At 46.3% G+C, this 23,130-nt stretch overlaps 2 protein-coding genes across 6 annotated transcripts in view; one reads left to right on the top strand and one right to left on the bottom strand.

The window, feature by feature from the left end:
• The window catches only part of LOC146007545 (uncharacterized), a 125,112-nt gene that overhangs the window by 16,875 nt on the left and 85,107 nt on the right, over window positions 1-23,130 (top strand). The window lies entirely within an intron of this gene.
• LOC146007547 (glycine N-acyltransferase-like) overlaps window positions 20,628-23,130 on the bottom strand; it is a 53,025-nt gene continuing 50,522 nt past the window's right edge. For all 5 annotated transcript variants that reach the window (XM_083145993.1, XM_083145995.1, XM_083145992.1 and 2 more), the window contains one exon: window positions 20,628-21,131. In XM_083145993.1, the coding sequence (XP_083002119.1) occupies window positions 20,738-21,131 (394 nt within the window). In that variant the 3' untranslated portion in view covers window positions 20,628-20,737. The remainder of the gene's footprint in view (window positions 21,132-23,130) is intronic.

The following is a 23,130-nucleotide window of genomic DNA, read 5'->3' as shown; positions in this document are numbered from 1 at the left end:
AGGTCAACACATGTAAATGTTGACATAAGTGTGCCACTTCATCGGTGTCCATGTTGACACATGACAATGAATATGAAAACATTCAAAAAATGAAATAAATCTTCAAAAACTCATGTCAACCTTTTTCATTGTCGACGATAGCCGTGCCAGTGTTTTGCATGTGCCATTTAATCCTGGGGCTGCTGCGAATTGCGGGGGGGGGGGGGGGGGGTGCCGCGAATCGCGGGAGGGGGGCCGCAGGGGGGGTGCCGCCAATCGTGCAAGGGGGGGTCGCGGGGGGGTTCTTTTTTCCGCGAATCGCGGGAGGGAGGTCGCGGGGGGGTGTTTTTTCCGCGAATCGGGGGGGTCACGGGGGAGGGTTTGCCGCGATTCGCGGGAGGGGGGGGTCGCGGGGTGGTGGTTATGCCGCGAATTGCGGGGGGTGCCGCGATTTGCGGGAGGGGGGGGTTGCGGGGGGTGGGTGCCGCGAATCGCGGGAGAGCGGGGTTCATGGGGGTTCCGGTGGGGGGTTGCCGCGAATTGCGGGAGGGGGGGGGTCGCGGGGGGGTGCCGGGGTGCCGCGAATCGCCGGAGGGGGGGTTGCGGGGGGTGTGACGCGAATCGCCACAAGAAAAAAATCAACACAGAAAGGTCAACACATGTAAATGTTGACATAAGTGTGGCACTTCATTGGTGTCCATGTCGACACATGAGAATGAATATGAAAATATTCAAAAAATGACAAAAAAACTTCAAAAACTCATGTCAACCTTTTTCATTGTCGACCATAGCCATGTCAGTGTTTTCCATGTGCAATTTAATTCTGGAGCTGCCGCGAATCACGGGGGGGTGCCGCGAATTGCGGGAGGGGGGGTCGCGGGGGTGGGTGCCGCGAATCGCCACAAGAAAAAATCAACACAGAAAGGTCAACACATGTAAATGTTGACATAAGTGTGCCACTTCATTGGTGTCCATGTCGACACATGACAATGAATATGAAAAAATTAAAAATAAATCTTCAAAAACTCATGTCAACCTTTTTCATTGTCGACCATAGCCATGTCAGTGTTTTGCATGTGCCATTTTGCCGCGAATCGCGGGAGGGGGGTCGCAGGGGGGGTGCCGCCAATCGTGCAAGGGGGGGTCGCGGGGGGGTTCTTTTTTGCCGCGAATTGCGGGAGGGAGGTCGCGGGGGGGGTGTTTTTTCCGCGAATCGGGGGGGGGGAGTGTCACGGGGGAGGGTTTGCCGCGAGGGGGGGGTCGCGGGGTGGTGGTTATGCCGCGAATTGCAGGAGAGGTCATGGGGGGGGTTCTTTTTGCAGCGAATCGCGGTAGGGGGGGTCGCGGGGGAGCGGGTGTTTTTGCCGCGAATCGTGGGAGGGGGGGGCGCGCGGGGGGGGAGGTTTTGCCGCAAATCGCGGGAGGGGGGCGCTCACCTGGTGGCTGTGGAGTAGCAGTGCTGGGCAACATGGGAAGTCAGTGGGTGTCTTGCACTGTCTGTGGGCTCACTGGGCTGGTTCTCTATCACATACCTCCCAACATGACCCTCTCCAGGAGGGACACAATGCTCTGTTTCTAGACTTCCCCTTAATGTATGATTGCCATCACCTGTTTTAAACAGGTTAATTTCTCAGAAAGGTGTTCAGCACAGATGAAGGCAATCACACATTAAGAGGAAAGTCCAGGAACAGAGCGTTATAGACACAGACACCCACTTTGAGTGACAGATGTAGCCAAATATATAGGAGATATATATATATATATATATATATATATATATATATATATATATATATATAGACTTGTGAATTTGGCCGGGCACAACCTCCAAGTAAATTGCTGGTTGGTTGCCTTCGTCCTTGGGTAATATAGACTTCTGTGGGGTAATGACGCGGCACTCCAAACTTGTAGATTTTCAATTCTTTATTGAGACAAACAGCGACGTTTCAATGCAGGTGCATTTTCATCAGGCTCCTGGCACTTCCGGCTGAACTGCCTCCCAGTGCTTCCGGGTACACGGGTTGGGAGAATCGACAGAGACGGGTGCGTCCGGTTGCCATAGATACCGCCTGGTTGTCGTGGTAACCTCCTGGACGCCAGCGTCCTTTGTCTGGAGCTGCCGTGCGTCTGCAAAACACGTGAATGAACTTTCAACAAAATATGAAGTTAAAGATGGTGGATGTGCAGTTAAAAGAATAGCTGTCCATTATGTTTTGCTATCAAGTGATGGACGTGAGGTATCAAGAGGCTGTTGGGCTGTTTAAGCCGAACAGGTACATGTGTAGTGAAAAGTAAATGAAGAGTGATAATAAAACATGGATTAAAAATATGCAAAATCACAGTTGTGGATGTACTTAAAAAGCTAGAATAAGTCCCATAGAGTTTATGTCAACTGTGCGGGGATGGATCAATCAGCTGTTGCGTTGTTAATGGAAACAAATGCTGAAGCACAAGGGATTGCGGGGATAAGAGTCCTGTAATACTTGTGGTCATTGATAGCTCTGCGTTGTCTTCTTGAAAGGGTGATAGAATGGGAGGTTAGGGTGCTGGACAGGGAGGGGGGTATATGTCGCCATAAACAGGCAGTGTTTAAAACACATTCCAAGGCATCCGCTCGTTCAGTCCATTCGGATGTATGGTGTTTAAAGTAAAGATTTTTCTGGCCTCCAATCGAAGCAATTTATTGCCTCGGTCACCCCCTCGTATTGAAGGGCGGATATGGTCGATCGCCATGTACTTCAATTGAGCCATAGTGTGACCTTTGTCTTTGAAATGTTTGGCTACAGGCTGGTCTATACTCTTTCCTGATAATGCCTGCTTGATCGATGTGCGATGATGCATCGCCATGCGTTCTTTCATGGTTCGGGTTGTTTTGCTTACGTAATATTGGTTGCAGGGGCACACAATAATGTACACTATGTGTGTACTGGAACAGGTGAGTACATGGTTTATTTTTACATCTGTAGCTTTGTGGGGGTGCCTGAAATGTGGTCCCACCATCATAAACTTGCAGGTCTCGCATCACAAACATTTATAGCAGCCTGGGGCCTTTGTTAAAAAGTGACTGTTGCTGGCTGAATTTTTGAACCCTGTAATGTCTGCATGGACAATGATATCTTTGATGTTACGGGCTCTCATGAAGCAGGACATGGGTCTCTGGTGTTTAAACATCGGTAAGTCCTTGTCCGTTTTGACAATAGGCCACAAGGCTCTTACTGCACGTTGTATTACGGGACTCGATGTGTTGTAAGTGTTTCTCCAGGGGATTACTTGTTTGATGTCTTTGACCTTGGGTGTCAATAAAGTATCTCTTGGGATATTTTTCACCTCTTCCTTGATCTTAAGTAGGGATTTCTGATCATATCCTCTCTCCATGAATTTCTTGGTGATGGTGTCCAGTGCTCCTTCAATTTCTGGCGGCTCGCTTGTAATTCTTGCTGTTCTGATGAATTGTGATTTGGGAAGACCCTTCAATAAAGATTTAGGATGGTGGCTGTTAGCTCTGAGTAAGTTGTTCCGATCGGTTGGTTTTGTGTACACTGTTGTTTGAATCTTCCCTCCTGTGAGTCTCAGGGTGACGTCCAGATAGTGGATAGTTTCATAACTCCATTGGGAGGTGTATTTGATGATCGGATCATTTTTATTGATGTCCTCCATAAGTTTGGACAACAGGATCTCCCCTCCAGTCCAGATCATAAAGATATCGTCGATAAATCTAGTATATATGAGTATCGACGATTTGATTGTGGGATCTGTGAAGAAGCTGGTCTCCTCTTCTTTGAACATAAATGTATTGGCGAAGGAGGGTGCCACGTTGCTGCCCATGGCACACCCCCTCCGCTTTACATAGAATTTTCCGTCATATAGGAAATAATTCCTGGTTAATGTCAATTCCAGTAATTGAATAAACAGATCCAGGTTTAACTCCTCTGATTTCTCCCTTATCAGAAAATCGTGCAAAGCTCTGAGACCCTCTTGGTGTGGTATGCTTGTGTAGAGGTTGCAGACATCTAGAGTGCACAAAATGCTGCCATCCGGGATTGATGGGAGGTGCCGTAATCTATTCAAAAAATCTGTTGTGTCTTTTACAAAGGTGGGTTGTTTGATAACCAAAGGCTGTAAAATAATGTCCAGAAACTGTGAAATGGGTTGGTATAATGAATTGCGTGCCGAGATTATAGGGCGTCCGGGGGGGGTGGAGGGCGTCCTTATGGATTTTAGGAACTGTAAACAAGATGGGGGCCACTGGGTGAGGTTGAAGTAATGCTTTGTGTGTTTTATTGGAAATGTGGCCTTCCTCCAATGCAAGGTTCAGAATTGAGTCCAGTTCTTGTTTGTATGACTTTGTTGGATCCCCTTGTAGGGGTGAGTAAGTGTCCTCGTCTTCCAATTGTCTTTGGATTTCCTCCATATAATCATTCAAGTTTTGGACGACTAAACCGCCCCCTTTGTCCGCCGGCCTAAAAATGACGTCCCTGCATTCTCCTAAGCGTTTCAAGGCTGTTTTTTCTTCCCATGAAAGGACATTACCCCACAGAAGTTTATATATATATATATATATATATATACCGGGCGTCTGGCCGGCACTCCAAAGTGCTTTGTGCTGTATCTTGCCTGGTGCCTTCCAGAAAAAACCTGAAGTCAGGTATCCATGGCTCACTCCCACGGCGGCACTCCAAGGACGAAATAAAGAGTCGACACACACTGTATGTGTTCAACGTTTCAGTGCTGTGCACTTTTATCAAGTACAGTGTATCAAGTTCTTGATAAAAGTGCACAGCACTGAAACGTTGAACACATACAGTGTGTGTCGACTTTTTATTTCGTCCTTGGAGTGCCGCCGTGGGAGTGAGCCATATATATATATATATATATATATATATTACCCCACAGAAGTCTATATATATATATAAAAACACACAATCCCCAGAATTGCACTAGTGGTTATTGTACAAAGGGTTGTCGCCTATAATACTTACAAATATACAAAATTCCTTTTTATATATAAAACATTTATTAAAACAGTTTTTAAAACAATTTTTCTATGTGAATTTCTTGTCAAAGAAGCAGTATTCTTTAGATTATTGATGACGTAAACCAACGCGTTTTGTCTCATTACGAGACTTCATCAGGGTTATGAATTTATTATACAGATCTTCAATGATCCTTTCAAGGATTTGACTGAAAATGTATGTATCTTCTTTAATAGTTTTAATATTCAATAAACAATCATTTCTGCCATTGGATTATGGATGATGAGATGGAACCCTGTAATATCTTGCTCAATAAACTAAATTAATGTTGTATTCTTCTTTACTGGCTTTAATAATTCCTTCTGTGAGCAGGTATTAGAAATTCACCCTTCTCACTTGGGTAAATCTCTACTACCTGCTCAAAGAAGGAATTATTAAAGCCAGTAAATAAGAATACAATTATTAAAGTGAGTAAAGAAGAAGTCACCTTTTTTGTCATTATGGTTCCATGGGCAGTGAGAACCAGAATAAATCAATTATTCTAGAGGATGGAATCCTCAACAAGTACTCCAAAGGATTACGAAAAGTCTTGTCCTTAGGTGTTTACAAATCAGGGCAAAAACTGTTTTATCAGCTCCTTGTATAAAAGTGCATGTGTGAGTTATTTTGTTTCTGTGCAGGGTAAATACTGACTGCGTTATTTTTACACTGCAATTTAGATTTCAGTTTCAACACACCCCACCCAAATGTAACTCCCTCTGCACATGTTACATCTGCCCCACCTGCAGTGCATATGGTTTTGCCCATTTTTCAAACAAATTTTTACTGCAATCAGATCTGAATAAGGGCCTTTATACCATTTTACTGTGAGTTTGGGACTAGCCTCTCCGCTACAGCCTTAGAAGGGTTCCTGTGTTCATTGCCAGAGAAGAAGGAAGATCCGCTGGAGCTGTCATCTCACCTCTAAGATGTCTACTAAACCGAAATTATCTGTGCCCAGAATGGGTACCACATTATACTGAGAGTAAACACATCCGTTTTACGTTTAGCCAATAGCAATACAATAATCTTCCTCATTATGAATATTGTGTGTATATGTAGGTAACAAATCACATTGCTCCCAATTTATTATAGCCCTTCTCACTAATAATTACATTTTCTGTTTTTATCTCTGTGTTACACAGCGAGTTGCAGTTCTCTACACTCCGCCCTGACGAAGCACACCTTGTTGATGCATTCTGGGCATTTGGTGGCAATGACCACAGTAAACGCTTTGTGGAACGATGCATCCAGACGTTCCCTTCCATATCTGCCAGGAAAGGAGGCGTGGGACCGCCTGTTGGCTGGATAGCGAGTGACCAGTCTTCAGAAATGCGCATGGGGTACATAGACAGACACTACAGAAGTCAAGGATTGTTTCGTACCATGATTTTTAGGCTGTCTACTACAGTGCATTCCACGGGAGCCCCAGCCTATGGTCACGTGGCTACAGAAAATAAGAGTAGTCAGGCGGCTAATCTGGCAGCAGGATTCTCACATTTGGGCAGGTGGCAACAGTGGAGGTTCCAACCGGTGTGACATCTCTCCTGGTTCTTTATATTTATTATAAAATATCTCTAAACCTTTAGAAAGGAATATGGCAAGAAACTGATTTTATTTGAAGAGTCTTACAATAAACATAAATCTTAGTAAATGTATAGTCCCCTCTGAGCTAAAGTGTAGCCCATAGTGTGGCTGCATGTGGGTAACAACCAGTGGTGTATCCAGGGGTGGGGCTGCAGCACACTCCTAAGTTCCAATAGTCAACAATCAGAATGTTGGCAATGTTATATTCTAGTAAGTCATGTCTAATGCTAAAGTTGACATCTTCTTGACCATATCAACAATTTTTGGAGGTCGAGATAGTAATGGTCAACTTTTAACCATCCCAGGGCCCACAATATGAATACTGACATACAGTAGTGATTGTCAACTTATTGAGTGCATGATATAAAGACAGACACTGATTAGAGCAATGAGCCACCAAACGTAGGGAGAGTCTGTGTGCGCCATCTTGGTCTATCTTACGTGACATTGGAGAACCTACTTCACTGACCCTATGGACCTGCTGTAGCTCTTCTCCATCCTAATCATCATCAACGTTGTTTATAAGGCTCCATCAGTCTGTACAATGCTGGATATATTAGTATAAGAAATGATATAAAATGCATCGTATACATGGAAAAAGAACAACAGAGCAGGTGCAGATATAAGATATAGGGGAGGGAGAACAATGCTTCTGAAAGTAGGGGCAGATGAGGAGAACAGGGGGAAGGACAGAGGGGATCATATGAGATTGGGGCTCCACTAGGGGGTAGTGCAGAGACAGAAATATATGCAATAGACAATGGAATCATAATAGATGCAATAAATCAGTAATTATATCAGGCAGAAATAACAAGTGAGATTATACAAGTACTTGTATGAAATCCTTAATAATAGATATATGCATAATTCTTTATATTCAGATACATGGGGGTAATTTTACTAAGGTGGAAATTCTATTGAAGATGGGATGTTACAGATAGCAACCAACCGACACAAGCATTAGGTCGACATTGGGAAGATTGACAGTCAAAAGATCGACATGGGTTTTTCCCATTTTTGTCACGAAAGTTGACACAGTCTACATGGACATCTTCTACAGATGTAGCACAGCTCATCATTGCAGGGGTTTGCGGTGGATTTGCCACGCGCCAGCCCCTGCCAGCCACCGGAAGGGGACGTGTGCGCACGAGATGCACGTGCGGCCCCTTATGACGGGTTTCCCCGCGAGTCCCGCCGCCTCGCCGATGGTCCCCGCCGCGTTATTCAACTAGCAGGCTGCAGCCAAACTGTTTTGCAAACTGATCAGAGTGACGTGCAGCAGTCAATAAGATTAAGGCTGATACCTATTGGCTAGCAGGCTGAAGCCATGGGTGGTTGTATGGAAGCAGATAGATCTCCTTTAGTAAATGTACCTTCTAAAATTATCATGAGTCATCAAATCATATGATCAGACCATGTGACAGCTCATATTAAGTATACACAGTTTCTGCTGACTCAGGCTGCTTCTTTCACTATCTTGGAGGAGACTAAGGTATGAAACTGACAGACATGTAAGGAACACACTGCTAGGGGGTCAGACGTTGGCACCATTTGGGGCACAGAAGATATATTAGTGAATTTCGGGAACACAGGGCAATTTTGGGATATTCTGGGGACATTTTGGGTAAACAGGGTAGCATAGGAAAAGCATGCTGCTTTGGATGGGGCATGCCACAAAAGCTGTGGGCAAAAGGGGCATAGGGGGACATGTAGGGAGCACTGCTGAAGACACCTCACAGGTGGCAGTACTGTGGCATAATGTAAATAAAGTGCACTACTGAGTGACATAATATGAATAAGAGGCACTACTGAGTGAATAATGTGAATAAGGGGCACTTCTGAGTGACATAATGTGAATAAGCAGCACTACTGAGTGAATAATGTGATAAGGGGCACTTCTGAGTGACATAATGTGAATAAGAGGCACTAATGAGTGAATAAGGTGCACTACTTAGTGACATAATGTGAATAAGCGGCACTACTGAGTGAATAATGTGAATAAGGGGCACTTCTGAGTGACATAATGTGAATAAGCGGCACTACTGAGTGAATAATGTGAATAAGGGGCACTTCTGAGTGACATAATGGGAATAAGCGGCACTACTGAGTGAATAATGTGAATAAGGGGCACTTCTGAGTGACATAATGTGAATAAGCGGCACTACTGAGTGAATAATGTGAATAAGGGACACTTCTGAGTGACATAATGTGAATAAATGGCACTAATGAGTGAATAAGGTGCACTACTTAGTGACATAATGTGAATAAGCGGCACTACTGAGTGAATAATGTGAATAAGGGGCACTTCTGAGTGACAATGTGAATAAGCGGCACTACTGAGTGAATAATGTGAATAAGGGGCACTTCTGAGTGACATAATGTGAATAAGCGGCACTACTGAGTGAATAAGGGTCACTACTGGGTGACATAATGTGATTTACCAATATTTTGTTGCATAAAGTGAATAATGAGCACTAACTGTGCATAAGGACATGTGTGACAAGCTGTGCATAAGGACATGTGTGACAAGCAGATGACAATTTCTGAGAGCAACCATGTGTGTATTGTATTCTTGTCTTCTATATAAAAACCTGTGAGTTCTGACCTACAGTATACAGTATTTATTTATTAGCAGTTTCTTATATAGCGCACACATATTCCGCAGCGTTTTACAGAGAATATTCGAACATTTACACCAATCCCTGCCCCAGTGGAGCTTACAATCTATATTATTAGTATATACCGCACACTGCACATACAGTATAAGCCTGTGTTTCTGTCCAATGTATTATATATAATGTCTATGCACATATTCAAATACCCTCACTGGTCTAGAGGTTAGGATATGTGGCTCAATTAAAAAGAAAGTTTTCCTCGTCTCTTCTTTACCTGCTAATTGGATTATTTATGTATAGACCTCTGGATTATTTTATGGGCCCGCTTCTGCCTTATCATTGCCTGGCTGTCACTGCTGAATTCACAAGCCAGATCCTGATTCTGCTGAAACCAAACATGAATCAGATGAGCATCTCTATACGTATCGGTGCTTATCCCGATTAATGTTTTGCTGGTGTTCAGAGAAGACATTTTTCTGTTCTCCCTAATGATAGAAAATGCATACAGTACTAGGGATGCAGTCAAATCCCGACGGTCAAAATACCGACAAGGACAAAATCCCGACATTTAAAATCCCGACAAGGTCAAAATACCGACATATAGAATGTACAGGTGAAACAGTCAACATGACTTTCCGTCGACAGGTCGCGAGGTCGACATGGGTTTTTGTGCTGCAGCACAGTCCAAAATGCAAATAGGGGATCCACACCCACTGTCTGTTTGGAACGGCAGTTGGTGGCAGTTGCTGTCTCTCCCCCCCCCCCCCCCCTGGAGCCACCACTGCCCTGCACCCATTATCGATTCACCAATGAATATGGAATACTACATCATATACAATGCAGTGAAGCACTTAAAAAGCTGCAAAACAGTATATAGAGCAGAGCTGGGCAACACCGGCCCTCCAGATGTTGATGAACTACACATCCCAGCATGCCTTGCATCAGTTTCAGCATGGACACATAGCAAAACTAATGCAAAGCATCCTGGGATGTGTAGTTCGTCAACATCTGGAAGGCTGGTGTTGCCCAGCCCTGATATAGAGCATCTTTATAAGCAGTATACAACAGGGTTACCTACCCTTCCGGAATGGCCGCGATGCTCCCAGAATCGGTCTGCCTCCCGCTCCTGGGAAGGTGAGCAAATCCCCCCAGTCTCCTGCAATTCCGCAATTGCAATGGCCAAGCCCATACACAGCACAGCGTTTGAGCCCCACCTCTGGCCCCGTCCCTTTCACGGCATGTCAGCTGGCAGAGGCGTAGCTACAGTAAGGCAGCCACCGCGGCTGCTTGGGGGAGCAAGCGCCAGCGGGGCGCCCCCGGTGCCCGAGCACTCTGGTCAGACCCCCCCTTACCCTTCCGCATGCCGCCGCCACCGCATTCAGTCCGGCACCGCAGATAGCCTCCGGGCTCCGTCTCCTGCAGTAATGAAAAATGACACGACAAAATGGCTGCCCCCTAATAGCAGACAGTTTTTAAGGATGCTAGAGGAGGCCGCCGCCTCCTCTAACATCCCTAAAAAAACTGTCTGCTGTACGGGGGCAGCCATTTTGTCGTGTCATTTTTCATTACTGCAGGAGACGGAGCCCGGAGGCTATCTGCGGTGCGGACTGAATGCGGCGACGGCGGCAGCATGCGGAGGGGTAAGGTAATTTTTTGGCGGGGGGGCGCCACAATATTAGTTATGCCTCTGTCAGCTGGCCACCCTCTTCCTTGTCTAGCTGGCTGCCCTCTCCCTAAAAGTAGGCAACTCTGGTATACAATATACATATTGGTAGTTCTACAATGCAGGTTCCAAACATCTTTGGTGCTTGGTGTTTTATAACGAGGACCACTACTTTACTAATGGAGTACAAACCCTTGTGACTTCTGAAGGCTGTATAATAATTAGGGATGTGCACCAGCCACTTTTCGTGTTTTTAGGGCAAAAGGTTGCACCGAGGTAGCTGGATAACTATGCTAAGCCACACAAGTGTGCAGCACAAACACATGGCTCATGTAAGAGTGGCACTGCAGCGGCAGACAGGATGGCAGTTTAAAAAACTAGGCCCCAAAAAGACCCCTATCTGGCTTGATCGTGCACTGTTTACCATGTGCAGCCAAGGAGCGGTGGGCATTTTGTGCAGCACAGAGTTTGTCTGCAAATGTGTAACTGTTTCAATCACTTTAACATCCAACAAGACTCCTATCTGGCTTAATTGTGTGATTATGATTATTATTAATTAATGTAATCTTGTGATTATTATTCATTTATTACCAGTCGTCTCTTAAATCATTGCCTAATGGGTGGAGGGGAGGGGGCTAATCAATTTTAAGGTGGCAGATGGAAGAGTTCCTCCACCTCTCTAGGACCCCTGGGTTGGAGATGTATCGCTTTCAGCAACCGGTGTACGGGTAAGCAGCCAACATGACCCCTATCTGGCTTGATTGTGATTATGATTATTATTAATTTATTTAATGATCTGATTGTTTAATTTTATGATTATTATTAATTTATTACCAATGTGATTATGATTATTATTAATTAATTTAATCTGATTGTTTCATCTTTTGAATATTATTCATTAGCAGTCGTCTCTTAAATCATTGGCTAATGGGTGGAGGGGAGGGGGCTAATCAATTTTAAGGTGGAAGATGGAAGAGTTCCTCCACCTCTCTAGGACCCCTGGGTTGGAGATGTATCACTTTTCAGCAACCGGTGTCTTACTACCTAACCGTACATGTATGGGTAAGCAGCCAACATGACCCCTATCTGGTATATGAGGGCTATCTGGCTGCTACTTCTGTCACTCAATTGATCGCTAGGGTGGATTCAGCTATCTGGCTGGCTAGGCGGTTGTTCCCTTTCATCACTGCTTCACATGCGTCCCTACCGAAGCTGCACGCTTGGTCGATTTGGATGTTCTTACCCGAAAGACAAGTACTGATCTTCGATCAAGGTTTAACAAGTAGCTGCACTCCCCTGCTACAACCTCAAAACAAGTACCACGACCCCTATCTGGCTTGATTGTGCACTGTTTACACAGTTCAGCCAAGGAGCGGTGGGCGTTTCGTGCAGCACGGAGTTGTTCTGCGAGTGTGTATCTGTTTTGGTCAGTTTAATATTCAACAAGACCCCTATCTGGCTTGATTGTGATTATGATTATTATTAATTTATTTAATGATCTGATTGTTTAATTTTATGATTATTATTAATTTATTACCAATGTGATTATGATTATTATTAATTAATTTAATCTGATTGTTTCATCTTTTGAATATTATTCATTAGCAGTCGTCTCTTAAATCATTGGCTAATGGGTGGAGGGGAGGGGGCTAATCAATTTTAAGGTGGTAGATGGAAGAGTTCCTCCACCTCTCTAGGACCCCTGGGTTGGAGATGTATCGCTTTTCAGCAACCGGTGTCTTACTACCTAACCGTACATGTACGTGTAAGCAGCCAACAAGACCCCTATCTGGTATGTGAGGGCTATCTGGCTGCTACTTCTGTCACTCAATTGATCGCTAGGGTGGATTCAGCTATCTAGCTGGCTAGGCGGTTGTTCCCTTTCATCACTGCTTCACATGCGTCCCTACCGAAGCTGCACGCTTGGTCGATTTGAATGTTCTTACCCGAAAGACAAGTACTGATCTTCGATCAAGGTTTAACGAGTAGCTGCACTCCCCTGCTACAACTTCAAAACAAGTACCAAGACCCCTATCTGGCTTGATTGTGCACTGTTTACACAGTGCAGCCAAGGAGCGGTGGGCGTTTCGTGCAGCACAGAGTTGTTCTGCGAGTGTGTATCTGTTTTGGTCAGTTTAATATTCAATAAGACCCATATCTGGCTTGATTGTGTTATTATTAATAAATGTAATCTTGGGAAGTAGGAAGACCCCGTGGATTCAAGTCACCATGTATCCACACGACAGAACAGTGGCCGCTAATGCAGCTTTTTTGTGCTGAGTGACAGCCCCGGAGACAGCGGTGCGGAGGTCATGAAAGAAAGTCAGGAGATGGAATACCACGTGAATCCCACTAACTCTGCCGTTTCACCAAAGAAACGTGATTGTTGCGGCCCAATGGGATTATTTGAGAAATTCATGGTTTATTAATAAATTTAATCTTGGGAAGTAGGAAGACCCCGTGATCTCAAGTCACCATGTATCCACGTGACAGAACAGCGGCCGCTAATGCAGCTTTTTGGTGCTGAGTGACAGCCCCGGAGACAGCGGTGCGGAGATCATGAAAGAAAGTCAAGAGATGGAATACCACGTGAATCCCACTAACTCTGCCGTTTCACCAAAGAAACATGATTGTTGCGGCCCAATAGGATTATTTGAGAAATTCAAGGTAGAAACCCCGTTTAACACCTTGTCTGATCCTGATGTGCAGTTTGTCTCCGTGCTGGACGATCCCAATCTCAAATGGCAGACTGAACAACCTGTGGATAGACATATTTCTAAAAATGTGAATGGACTTATTCTGAGCAATTCCTCGTTGACTGAGAAGATACGATTGATGATGAGCAGAGTTAAAACTAAGAGAAATGACCAAACTTGCCAGCTGCTGGGATACTGGAATGCAGATTGCAGTGAAAATCATCAAATTCGCTGATGACACCACTATCATCGGCCTAATCAAGGATGGCGGTGAGACCGCGTACAGGCATGCAGTGGAGAAGCTGACACAGTGGTGCAGCAGCAACAACCTCGATCTAAACCCCACCAAAAGATGATGGTGGTCGACTACAGGAAAAAACCCCACCAAAAGAGATGGTTGTCGACTACAGGAAAAAAACAAATGCACTAGTCCCGCTAACAATAGCCAACGCAGTGGTGTCGCGGGTTGAATCCTTCAAATTCCTAGGGACAACCATGTCCAGCGACTGAAGATGGTGATTAAACATAACCACAAACATCAAAAAGGCCCAACAGCGCCTGTTCTTCCTGAGGCAACTCAGGAAATTCAACATCCCACAGGAGCTGCTGTGCATATTCAACACTGCCATCGTGGAGTCTGACTTATGTTCCTCGATCACAATCTGGTACGGTTGCGCAAGCGAGATCGACAAACAAAAACTACAGAGGGTAGTGAAGACTGCGGAAAGGATCATAGGGACCGACCTCCCCCCGATAAGGGATCTGTTCTCATCCAGGGTAAGGAAACGCACTGAGAAGATCGCAATGGAGAAGCTGCATCCTGGTCACAACCTGTTCGACATTCTACCATCCGGAAGGCGGTTCAGGTCCATCCCCGTCAAAATGTCCAGATCCGCAAGAAGCTTCTTTCCATTAGCCATCCATCACCTGAACAATCCAATCAAAGCGAATGCAATCCCAATATCAACTGCCAAACAATGTGTCCCTACTTGGCGACCTGACCACCATAGTCGTAGCTAGAAATGAAAAGCTTGTAATGTCTTTATGTAATATATGTAATGTCTCCCCTCCCCCTTTTCATCCCTGCTTGATGCTGCACTAATCCACAAAAAAATCCTAGTGTGCGGCGCGCAAGCATACATGGCTAATGAAGTTGATTCTATTCTATTCTAAAGAAGTACAGGTACTGGATGAGCTGGAGAGCTGTTCCGACCAGAAGGGTCAGGGAGATCACATTCTCACCAAGAATGAAGATGGTGATGGTGACACAATTCTAGAAAAGGACAGAGAACAATCTCATGCACACGAGACTACTGTGCTGGATACAAGACAGACCAGAGTCCACCTAAAGGTGTCGGCTAGTACAGCATCCCTAAAAGTATCAAGGCTCAAAAAAAAAAGTGAAAGCTGCAGTGGAAGACTCCCACATTAATGCAGGGTGAGAGCTGCAGTGGCAGACTCCCACATTAATGCAGGGTGAGAGCTAGCCGAGGAGCAGTGGGCGATTGGTGCAGCAATCAATTACTTTCATTAGTGGGATGCAAACAGTTTTATGCATTGAAAAGACAAGTCCCACATATGAATGACTCTCAGCAGTAGGAAAAATGAATGGTGATGCAAGATGGAATTGTCCTTGGACCCTCCCACCCACGATTACGTTGCGAAAATAGGACATGCATACTTTAACAAACCAAACATTTCAGCAACAGTGCCTACAAAACTGTGGCTGAAATGATTGGTTTGTTTGGGCCCCCACACAAAAAAAAAAATCATAATATCTCCCTGTATAAACTGGCTCTACAGCAACAAGATGTCATCGTCACTCATCCTCCTCCTCCTCCTCCTCTGATTCCTCGCCCGCTTCAGTGTGTACTTACTCATCCTCACAGATTATCAATTCTTCCCCGCTGGACTCCACAATCACAGGTCCCGTTATAATCTTTGGAGGCAATTCCTGGTCTTCATTGAATAATTTATAATTCATTTTTAAAAATATCATTTTCTCAACATTTTTCAGAAGCAACCTCCGTCGCCGCTCACTGACCAGGTTCCCCGCTGCACTAAATACTCTTTCGGAGTACACACTGGAGGGGGGACAACTCAGGTAAAATAGAGCCAGTTTGTACAGGGGCTTCCAAACTGTCTTTTTTTCCTGCCAGTACAGGTAAGGACTGTCTGACATGTCTACTTGGATGCTGTCACCAAAGTAATCCTCCACCATTTTTTCAATGGTGACAGAATAAAATGCACCGACAGTAGACATGTCAGCAATCGTTGGCAGGTCCTTGAGTCCGGACCAGATGTCCAAACTCCCTCCTGCCTGCCCTGCATCCCCGCCAGCGGGTTGTGTGGGAAATCGCAGCTGTTTCCTCACAGGCACTGGTGGGGGAGAAAATGAAGGAGGAGCTGGGGCCGTGTCACGGTCCCCTTCAGATGACAATCTCCTGACCAGCAGGTCTTTGCACCTTTGTAGACTTGTGTCCGCCGGAAACAGAGACACAACATACGCTTTAAACCGAGGATCGAGCACGGTGGCCAAAATGCATTCCTCTGACTGTAACAGACTGACCACCCTCGTATCCTGGCAAAGCGTATGGAGGGCTTCATCCACAAGAGCGACATGCTTTGCAGAATCGCTACGCTTTAGCTCCTCCTTCACTTTCTCCAGCTGCTTTTACAACAGCCTGATCAGGAGAATCACCTGACTAATGCAGGCAGTGTCGGAACTGACTTCACGTCTGGCTAGCTCAAACGGCTGGAGAACCTTGCACAACACGGAAATCAGCCTCCACTGCGCTTGAGTCAGGTGCAGCCCCGCTCCTCTGCCTATGTCGTAGGTGGCCGTGTAGGCTTGAATGGCCTTTTGCTGCTCCTCCATCCTCTGCAGCATATAGAGGGTGGAGTTCCAGCGCGTCACCACCCTTTTGTTTAAGCTGTTGGCAGGGCAGGTTGCGGAGTTTTTGCTCCTACTCCAGTCTTCAGCAGGCAGTGGCAGAATGTGTCCGCAAATTTTGCGGGCCACCGCAAGCATCTCCTGCACGCTCCTGTCATTTTTTCTGAAATTCTGCACCACCAAATTTATTGTGTGGGCAAAACATGGTACATGCTGGAAATTGCCCATGTTTAATGCCCGCACAATGTTACTGGCGTTGTCCGACACCACAAATCCCCAGGAGAGTCTAAGGGGGGTAAGCCACTGGGAGATGATTTCCCTCAGTCTCTAAGAGGTTGTTGGCCTTGTGCCTCTTCCTGAAACCGGTGGTACACAGCGTAGCCTGCCTTGGAAGGAGCTGGCGTGCAGGAGATGCTGCTGCTGTGGAAGGTGATGCATCTACCCAGTGGGCTGTCACAGTCATATAGTCCTTAGTTTGCCCTGATCCACTTGTCCACATGTCCGTAGTTAAGTGTACAGTGGGTACAGCCGCATTTTTCAGGGCACTGTGGACACTTTTTCTGATGTCCCTGTACATCGCGGGTATCGCCTGCCTAGTGAAGTGGAATCTAGACGGGATTTGGTACCGGGGACACAATACCTCCATCAACCGTTTAAATCCCACTCCATTGATGGCGGACACCAGATGCACGTCTGACACCAACATAGCTGTCAAGGCCGCAGTTATCCGCTTTGCCATAGGATGACTGCTGTCATATTTCATCCTCATGGAAAACGACTGTTGGACGGTCAATTGCTTAGTGAAAGACGTAGTGGGTCTTACGACTTCCCCTCTGGGTTGATGACTGACTTTCAGGAGCAGCAACAGCAGCGACAGTAGTAGTAGGCGTAGCGCTGCAGGATCCTCCGGAGGAATCTATGGAGTCAGTCATGCAGGTGAGATGGCCTGCAGGACTGCCCCTGATCTGGATCGAGGAGGAATTTGACGAGGAGGGAGTTGGTGGTGTGCTTTTCAGTCGCTTGGCTCAAAAAGGAGGACCAAGAAATTTAGGTGTCGCTGGACTGCTAGCCGCAGTTCCTGAACTAAACACTGATTTATGAAGGTTGTTCAGGTGACATATAAGGGAGGATGTCCCTAGGTGGGCAAGATCCTTACCCCTGCTTATTGGAGTTTTACATAAGCAACAAATGGCAATACATTTGTTGTCCGGATTCGGATAAAAAAAATTCCAGACCATAGAGATGGAATTATTGGTCCTCTGCCCAGGCATGACGATGGGCTTTTTCATCCCATGGACAACAACTTTTCCCCCCCAGGTGCCTCATTCCCGCCTGGTGCTTCATTTAAGCAAACCAAGTCTCCATCCTCCTCGACAACTTCCTCCTCAGTGCCAGCTACATCAATATCCTCCTCCTGGTGTACAACATCACCTTCATTAATAAAATCTGGAACTAGTCTGTGGATGATCCTTACAGCATATGCAGAGGGCGTACTGCAATTGGTGGAAGGAGCCACCTCTTCACAGTGATGGGAAGGTCCGGCATCACAACCACCGCCACCCTAGGACTCTCCTAGGGGATTTGGGATATGTCTTTAGAAGGCAGAATTTTTTTCAGAGTTTTTTGAGTCAGTGTCAGCCTCTTCCCTACAGCTTTTCCAATTGTTTAATTAAGGGTGTGACTTTGCCAAGGCTGGAAACGTCTGAACTCACTTCGGGCCAGATGCCCTAAGCTTCAAAAGTGATAAAATGGAGAGTGATAAAGAGCCAGCCAATCAGCTCCTACCTACCATGTCACAGACTGTTTTTGAAAAATGTCAGACAGGAGCTGATTGGCTGGCTGTTGATCACTCTCCATTTTATCACTTTTAAAGCTAAGTGCATCTGACCCTTCATTGGTTACAATTTCAAACGGTTTTGGTAGCTTGGGTAAAGCTAGGAGTATTCTCCGGGGTGCTGTCCCAAAGTAATACGTCTCCACTCTCTATCTCATGGCTTGTTGTGTGAGCTTGGAGGGCTGTTACTGTTCCTCCAGTCACTGAAGCATATGAGGGGCAGGTATGAAGTTTACCTGGTTACCACATTGTTGCTTCAGTTAGTATTTGACACAAACACTATCATCATGATGATATTTATCAACTTTTGTCAAGCACATTGAACATCTACACCCTCATTACTGTCATTACTCATGCCATTATTACTTATACCAGGGGACGGGAAGGTGGGTCTCAATACATCCACTGAATAGTTGTTCCGAGCGTATTTCTGATGCTCAAAGCTGCAGAATAACTCCTTACAGCACTAGCGAAGAAGACTAAGGGGCTTATTTATCAACCAATAATAAATCTCTTTGTGGATGATAAAACATGTTGCATATGATAAGAGTTTCTCCAGCTAATCAGCTCCTAACTGTCATTTTTGATCTCTTGATATGTGTTTGATAAAAGACAGTTAGGAAGTGATTGGCTGGAGCACATTTATCATCCGCATTTAATGTTATCACTCGCTGATCAATGGTCCCCATATTGTCTCTCCCCACACAGTGGGGGAGCCTTGAGCTGGAATGGGAATGGGCAGCAGCTGAGTGAAGGTACCGCTGGTCCCACCTCTAGGCTGTCCCGCCCTGTGCAATCACACCAACTGGAAAGCCCGTTTTGCTGTCCCTGTCACGTCTCCTCTCCATCACAGTTGGATAAGGCTGTACTTTTCCAGGTGTAAGAGATTTTTGCAGCCCGCTTCCTTCCTCCCTCCTCTGTGTTTCCATTGCCAAAGCAGCATTAGCAGTGGACACTGTCTCTTTCGGGTGTGGTATAGGGTTCCGACAGTTGGGATCCCGACAGTCATGATGCCGACGTCGGGATCCGGACTGACCGGACTCAGACAGCGTGGCAAGCACAACAAATCCCCTTGCGGGGATAGATGCTTTTTTGACAGTTTCTTTCGGTTTTGTTTTTTATTTTGATTCTTAATTGATCAATCAATGTTTTATCTGGCTACCACTACATAAATACTCCATCTCCATTACCTCTTGGGCCTGTGTAAAAAACTTGCGTCCCCGGCGTCCCTGCTGAGTGCTGGTGCGTGCGCCGGGGGAACCTGCGGCGCTGTTGTTGTGTATAAGCTGGCCGCGGCCGGCGGGGTCCCTACAGTGAATAGAAAATAACTAGCGCTTCCCGCGCCGCCCCGCGCATAGCGCTAGTTATTTTCTATTAACTGTAGGGACCCCGCCGGCCACGGCCAGCTTATTCACAATAACAGCACCGCAGGTTCCCCCGGCGGCACGGACACCCCTGCACGCACCAGCACTGCAGGGACGCCGGGGACGCAAGTTTTTTACACAGGTACCACAGTTCGCTAACCCTCCATGCTGGGGGTGAAGGGCGAACTGCCGCCCTCCAGGTGCCGGCACCCTAGGCAAATGCCTAGAGCTGCCTAGTGGTGGCGCCGGCCCTGCTTCGGCGTGATTCTCCTTATTCTGACTCTGAGTGACGCTGAATCTGTACTATATTGTGGAACCTTTGGGTTACCCTATGGGCACCGGAGCACATTTATTGATGTACAGATTGGAGTGCTGTCCCTAACACCCATATATATATATATATATATTCAGGTAGACGGGGTAGCCGGCACTCAGCTCCAGTAAGCTCTTTGTGCCCCGTGCCTTCAGTAGGAACCCTGCAGCAGCTGGGTCAATGTACAAACACAGCGAGGACCGCGGCACTGGGGTCTGAAATAATGAGGACTGACGCTTGCCTATTGTAGGTTAACGTTTCAGCCTTTATTCAGGCTTTTGTCAAAACAGCATACATATATTTATATATATATCATTTTTTATAAAGCAGCCCCTTAGAACTTTTGCCATCCCCTCATATGCCCCTGGTCCACAGCCCCTTCTCACAGCAGCCCCTTGTCAGCAGCCCCACAGCAGTGGCAGCATGGACACATCCATCCATGCTGTCTGAAATCCACAGCTGGAATGAAGATGGCGCTGATCACTGAGACTTATATATAGAGTTCGAGTCTCGCAAGAATCTGACAGCGGGTTGATGATGTTCGGCCTCATTCTGGATCCAAAAAATGGTGCAGCGGAATCGAACCTGCTCATCTTTATAAGGCGCCACTTCTTTCGGCTCACTGAGGCATACTGGGGGCTACACTTTAACGCAGAAGGAATCTATACATGTAATAAGATAATATTTATTGTAAGACACAAAAACAATTCCAGGTTTTGGCATATTCCTTATGAAAGGATCAGAATTATTTGCTAAGACATATAAAGAACCAGGAGGGATGTCACAATGGCTGGAACTTCCACTGTTGCCACCTGCCCACTTGTGGGAATCCTGCTGCCAGAGTAGCCGCCTGACTACTCTTATTGTCTGGTGCCACGTGGCAGTAGAGCGGAGCTCCCGCGGAATACACCATTGTAGAAAGCCGAACTATCATGGTACGAAACATTCCTTGATTCCTGTATAGACTGTCTGTGTACCCCATACGCATTTCTGAAGACTGCTCACTAATTACCCAGGCAACAGGCGGCCCCACGCCACCTTTCCTGGCACACACGGTGGGGAAACTCTGGATGCATCGTTCCACATAACGCTCACTGCGGTCATTCCCACCTAATGCCCAGGCGGCATTAACATAGCGGGCTTCATCAGGGCGGAGTGTAGAGAACTGCAAATCGCTGTGGAAACAACAGAGGGAAAATAAATGAATACTGTGCAGGGGACGGTGGATTCTTTGGAGGGAGAGGCCCCTTGCAGTAAAGTCACACTGGAAAACAGTCATGGCCAAACTGATGTGCCGGTTGCACTTTGTGTTGCCTGAGTGACCTGTGATGTCACAGCTTTACTGGCCACTGGCAGCAGGGGTCAGAGTGCACCATGTGACTGCACGGTTTGCCCTCCCCTAGAAATGGCTCTGGGCTTGAGAAATGTGATATGACCTTGGCTACATTCAAAGACCAAATAAATCATTACCTACATATACACACAAAAAATGCATACAGTACTATACATTTGACTACTGACTAAAGCTACAAGGAGTGTGTTTACTCTGGAAGGTAATGTATTAAGCATTAGATTCATTCTTCCTGGGGAGTTTAAGTGAAATCTTTAATGATATTGTTGACTGATAATATTGCATAGTGTGTACCCAGCTTTACTCTTTACTTCTACCATTACCCCCGTCTCTAATCAGTCATCATTTAGGGGGTTATTCTAATCCACTCTTTCTGACAAAATCCTTCTTAGACGGACAAAACCATGTGCACTGCAGGGGGGGCAGATGTAACGTGCAGAGATAATTAGATTTGGGTGAGTTATTTTGTTTCTGTGCAGGGTAAATACTGACTGCTTTATTTTTACACTGCAATATAGATCTCACTTTGAAGTAAAACCCCACCCAAATCTAATTATCTCTGCACAAGTAACATCTGCCCCACCTGCAGTGCACATGGTTTTGCCCACCTAAGAAGGATTTTGTCAGAAAGAGTGGATTAGAATAAGGCCCTTAGGGCCTTATTCTGATCGGTGCGGATATTCCCGCATGCGGACGGACCGCCGATGTTGATCGTCTGCGCATGTGCAGAGGTCACTCTGCGCATGTGCAGGCGATTTCGCCGCACGGATTCTTTATACGCCGCACAGGGGGCGTAGAGGGGCGTGAGGGGCTACTTATCCTCATTACCCTATGCATACGCCCCGCGTTTCATGGGCGTTCCCATGCAAACGCGGGGCGTATGCATGGTAATGAGGCCGTGACACGTGGGTACGGGGCGGGCATCTGACATCGCCGGATGTCAGCTGCCCGCCCCCATACATGATTTCACACGGACAAGTGTCCCTGTGGTCTTGTGTTGCGGGACCTGGTGGAGCGTGCGGCCCTGCATTCGATGTTCGGCGACCATCGAATGCAGGGGCTGCTCCCAAGACGGAGGAGGCGTATCCCCGTCCAATTTCATGCGGATCGCCACATATCCGCGTACGGACGGCAGGTGGCGATCCGTATGGAAGGCGGGGATTCGCCTGCACGGTTGCGGCCGCATATTCTGATCGGGCCGCACCGATCAGAATAAGGCCCATAGTCTCTTTCGCTAAGAAAATATCAGTACATTGCTCCGCTCTTCATTTTATTATTTCATTTCCCTTCTTCAGTTGACGTTTAGTGCAGGGGTTCCCAATCTTTTTTGATTCACGGCACCCTAGAGAATCAGAATTTTTTTCACGTCACCCCTAGGTCCCAAAAAAATTAAGTAGATGGGGTTTATATGCGAATCTTAGCGGCAGTTATGTGGTAAAGGGCAGGATTTGCTTCTGTTTGTACACATTCTATGATTGGCAGCCACCAGCACTGGTTTTGCTCATAAATAATTAACCATTAATAATTTGAGTTGGTCCTTGACCACCAACCCGCGGCACCCCTGCATGTGTCCCGAGGCACCCCAGGGAGCCGCGGCACACAGTTTGGGAACCACTGGTTTAGTGCATAACGATGCGTCCAGTCTTGGATGTATGTATATCTTTGTATGTCCGTTAGATCTTATGCAAGTTTCCTTGTTGTTATTATTGATGACATGATGAGGACGATGATGACAAAAGCCAAATTAGACCATTCCAACATCGCCTGAGGGACATTATTCTACTTGGCATACCAACAGCGGTGGTGAGTAGGACACAAGTACC

Source organism: Crinia signifera, chromosome 6 (assembly GCF_055691185.1).
Source record: "Crinia signifera chromosome 6, ASM5569118v1, whole genome shotgun sequence".
Classification (NCBI taxonomy): Eukaryota; Metazoa; Chordata; class Amphibia; order Anura; family Myobatrachidae; genus Crinia; species Crinia signifera.
The sequence above is the reverse complement of the archived record's forward strand: the minus strand, read 5'-3'. Positions and strand labels throughout refer to the sequence as shown.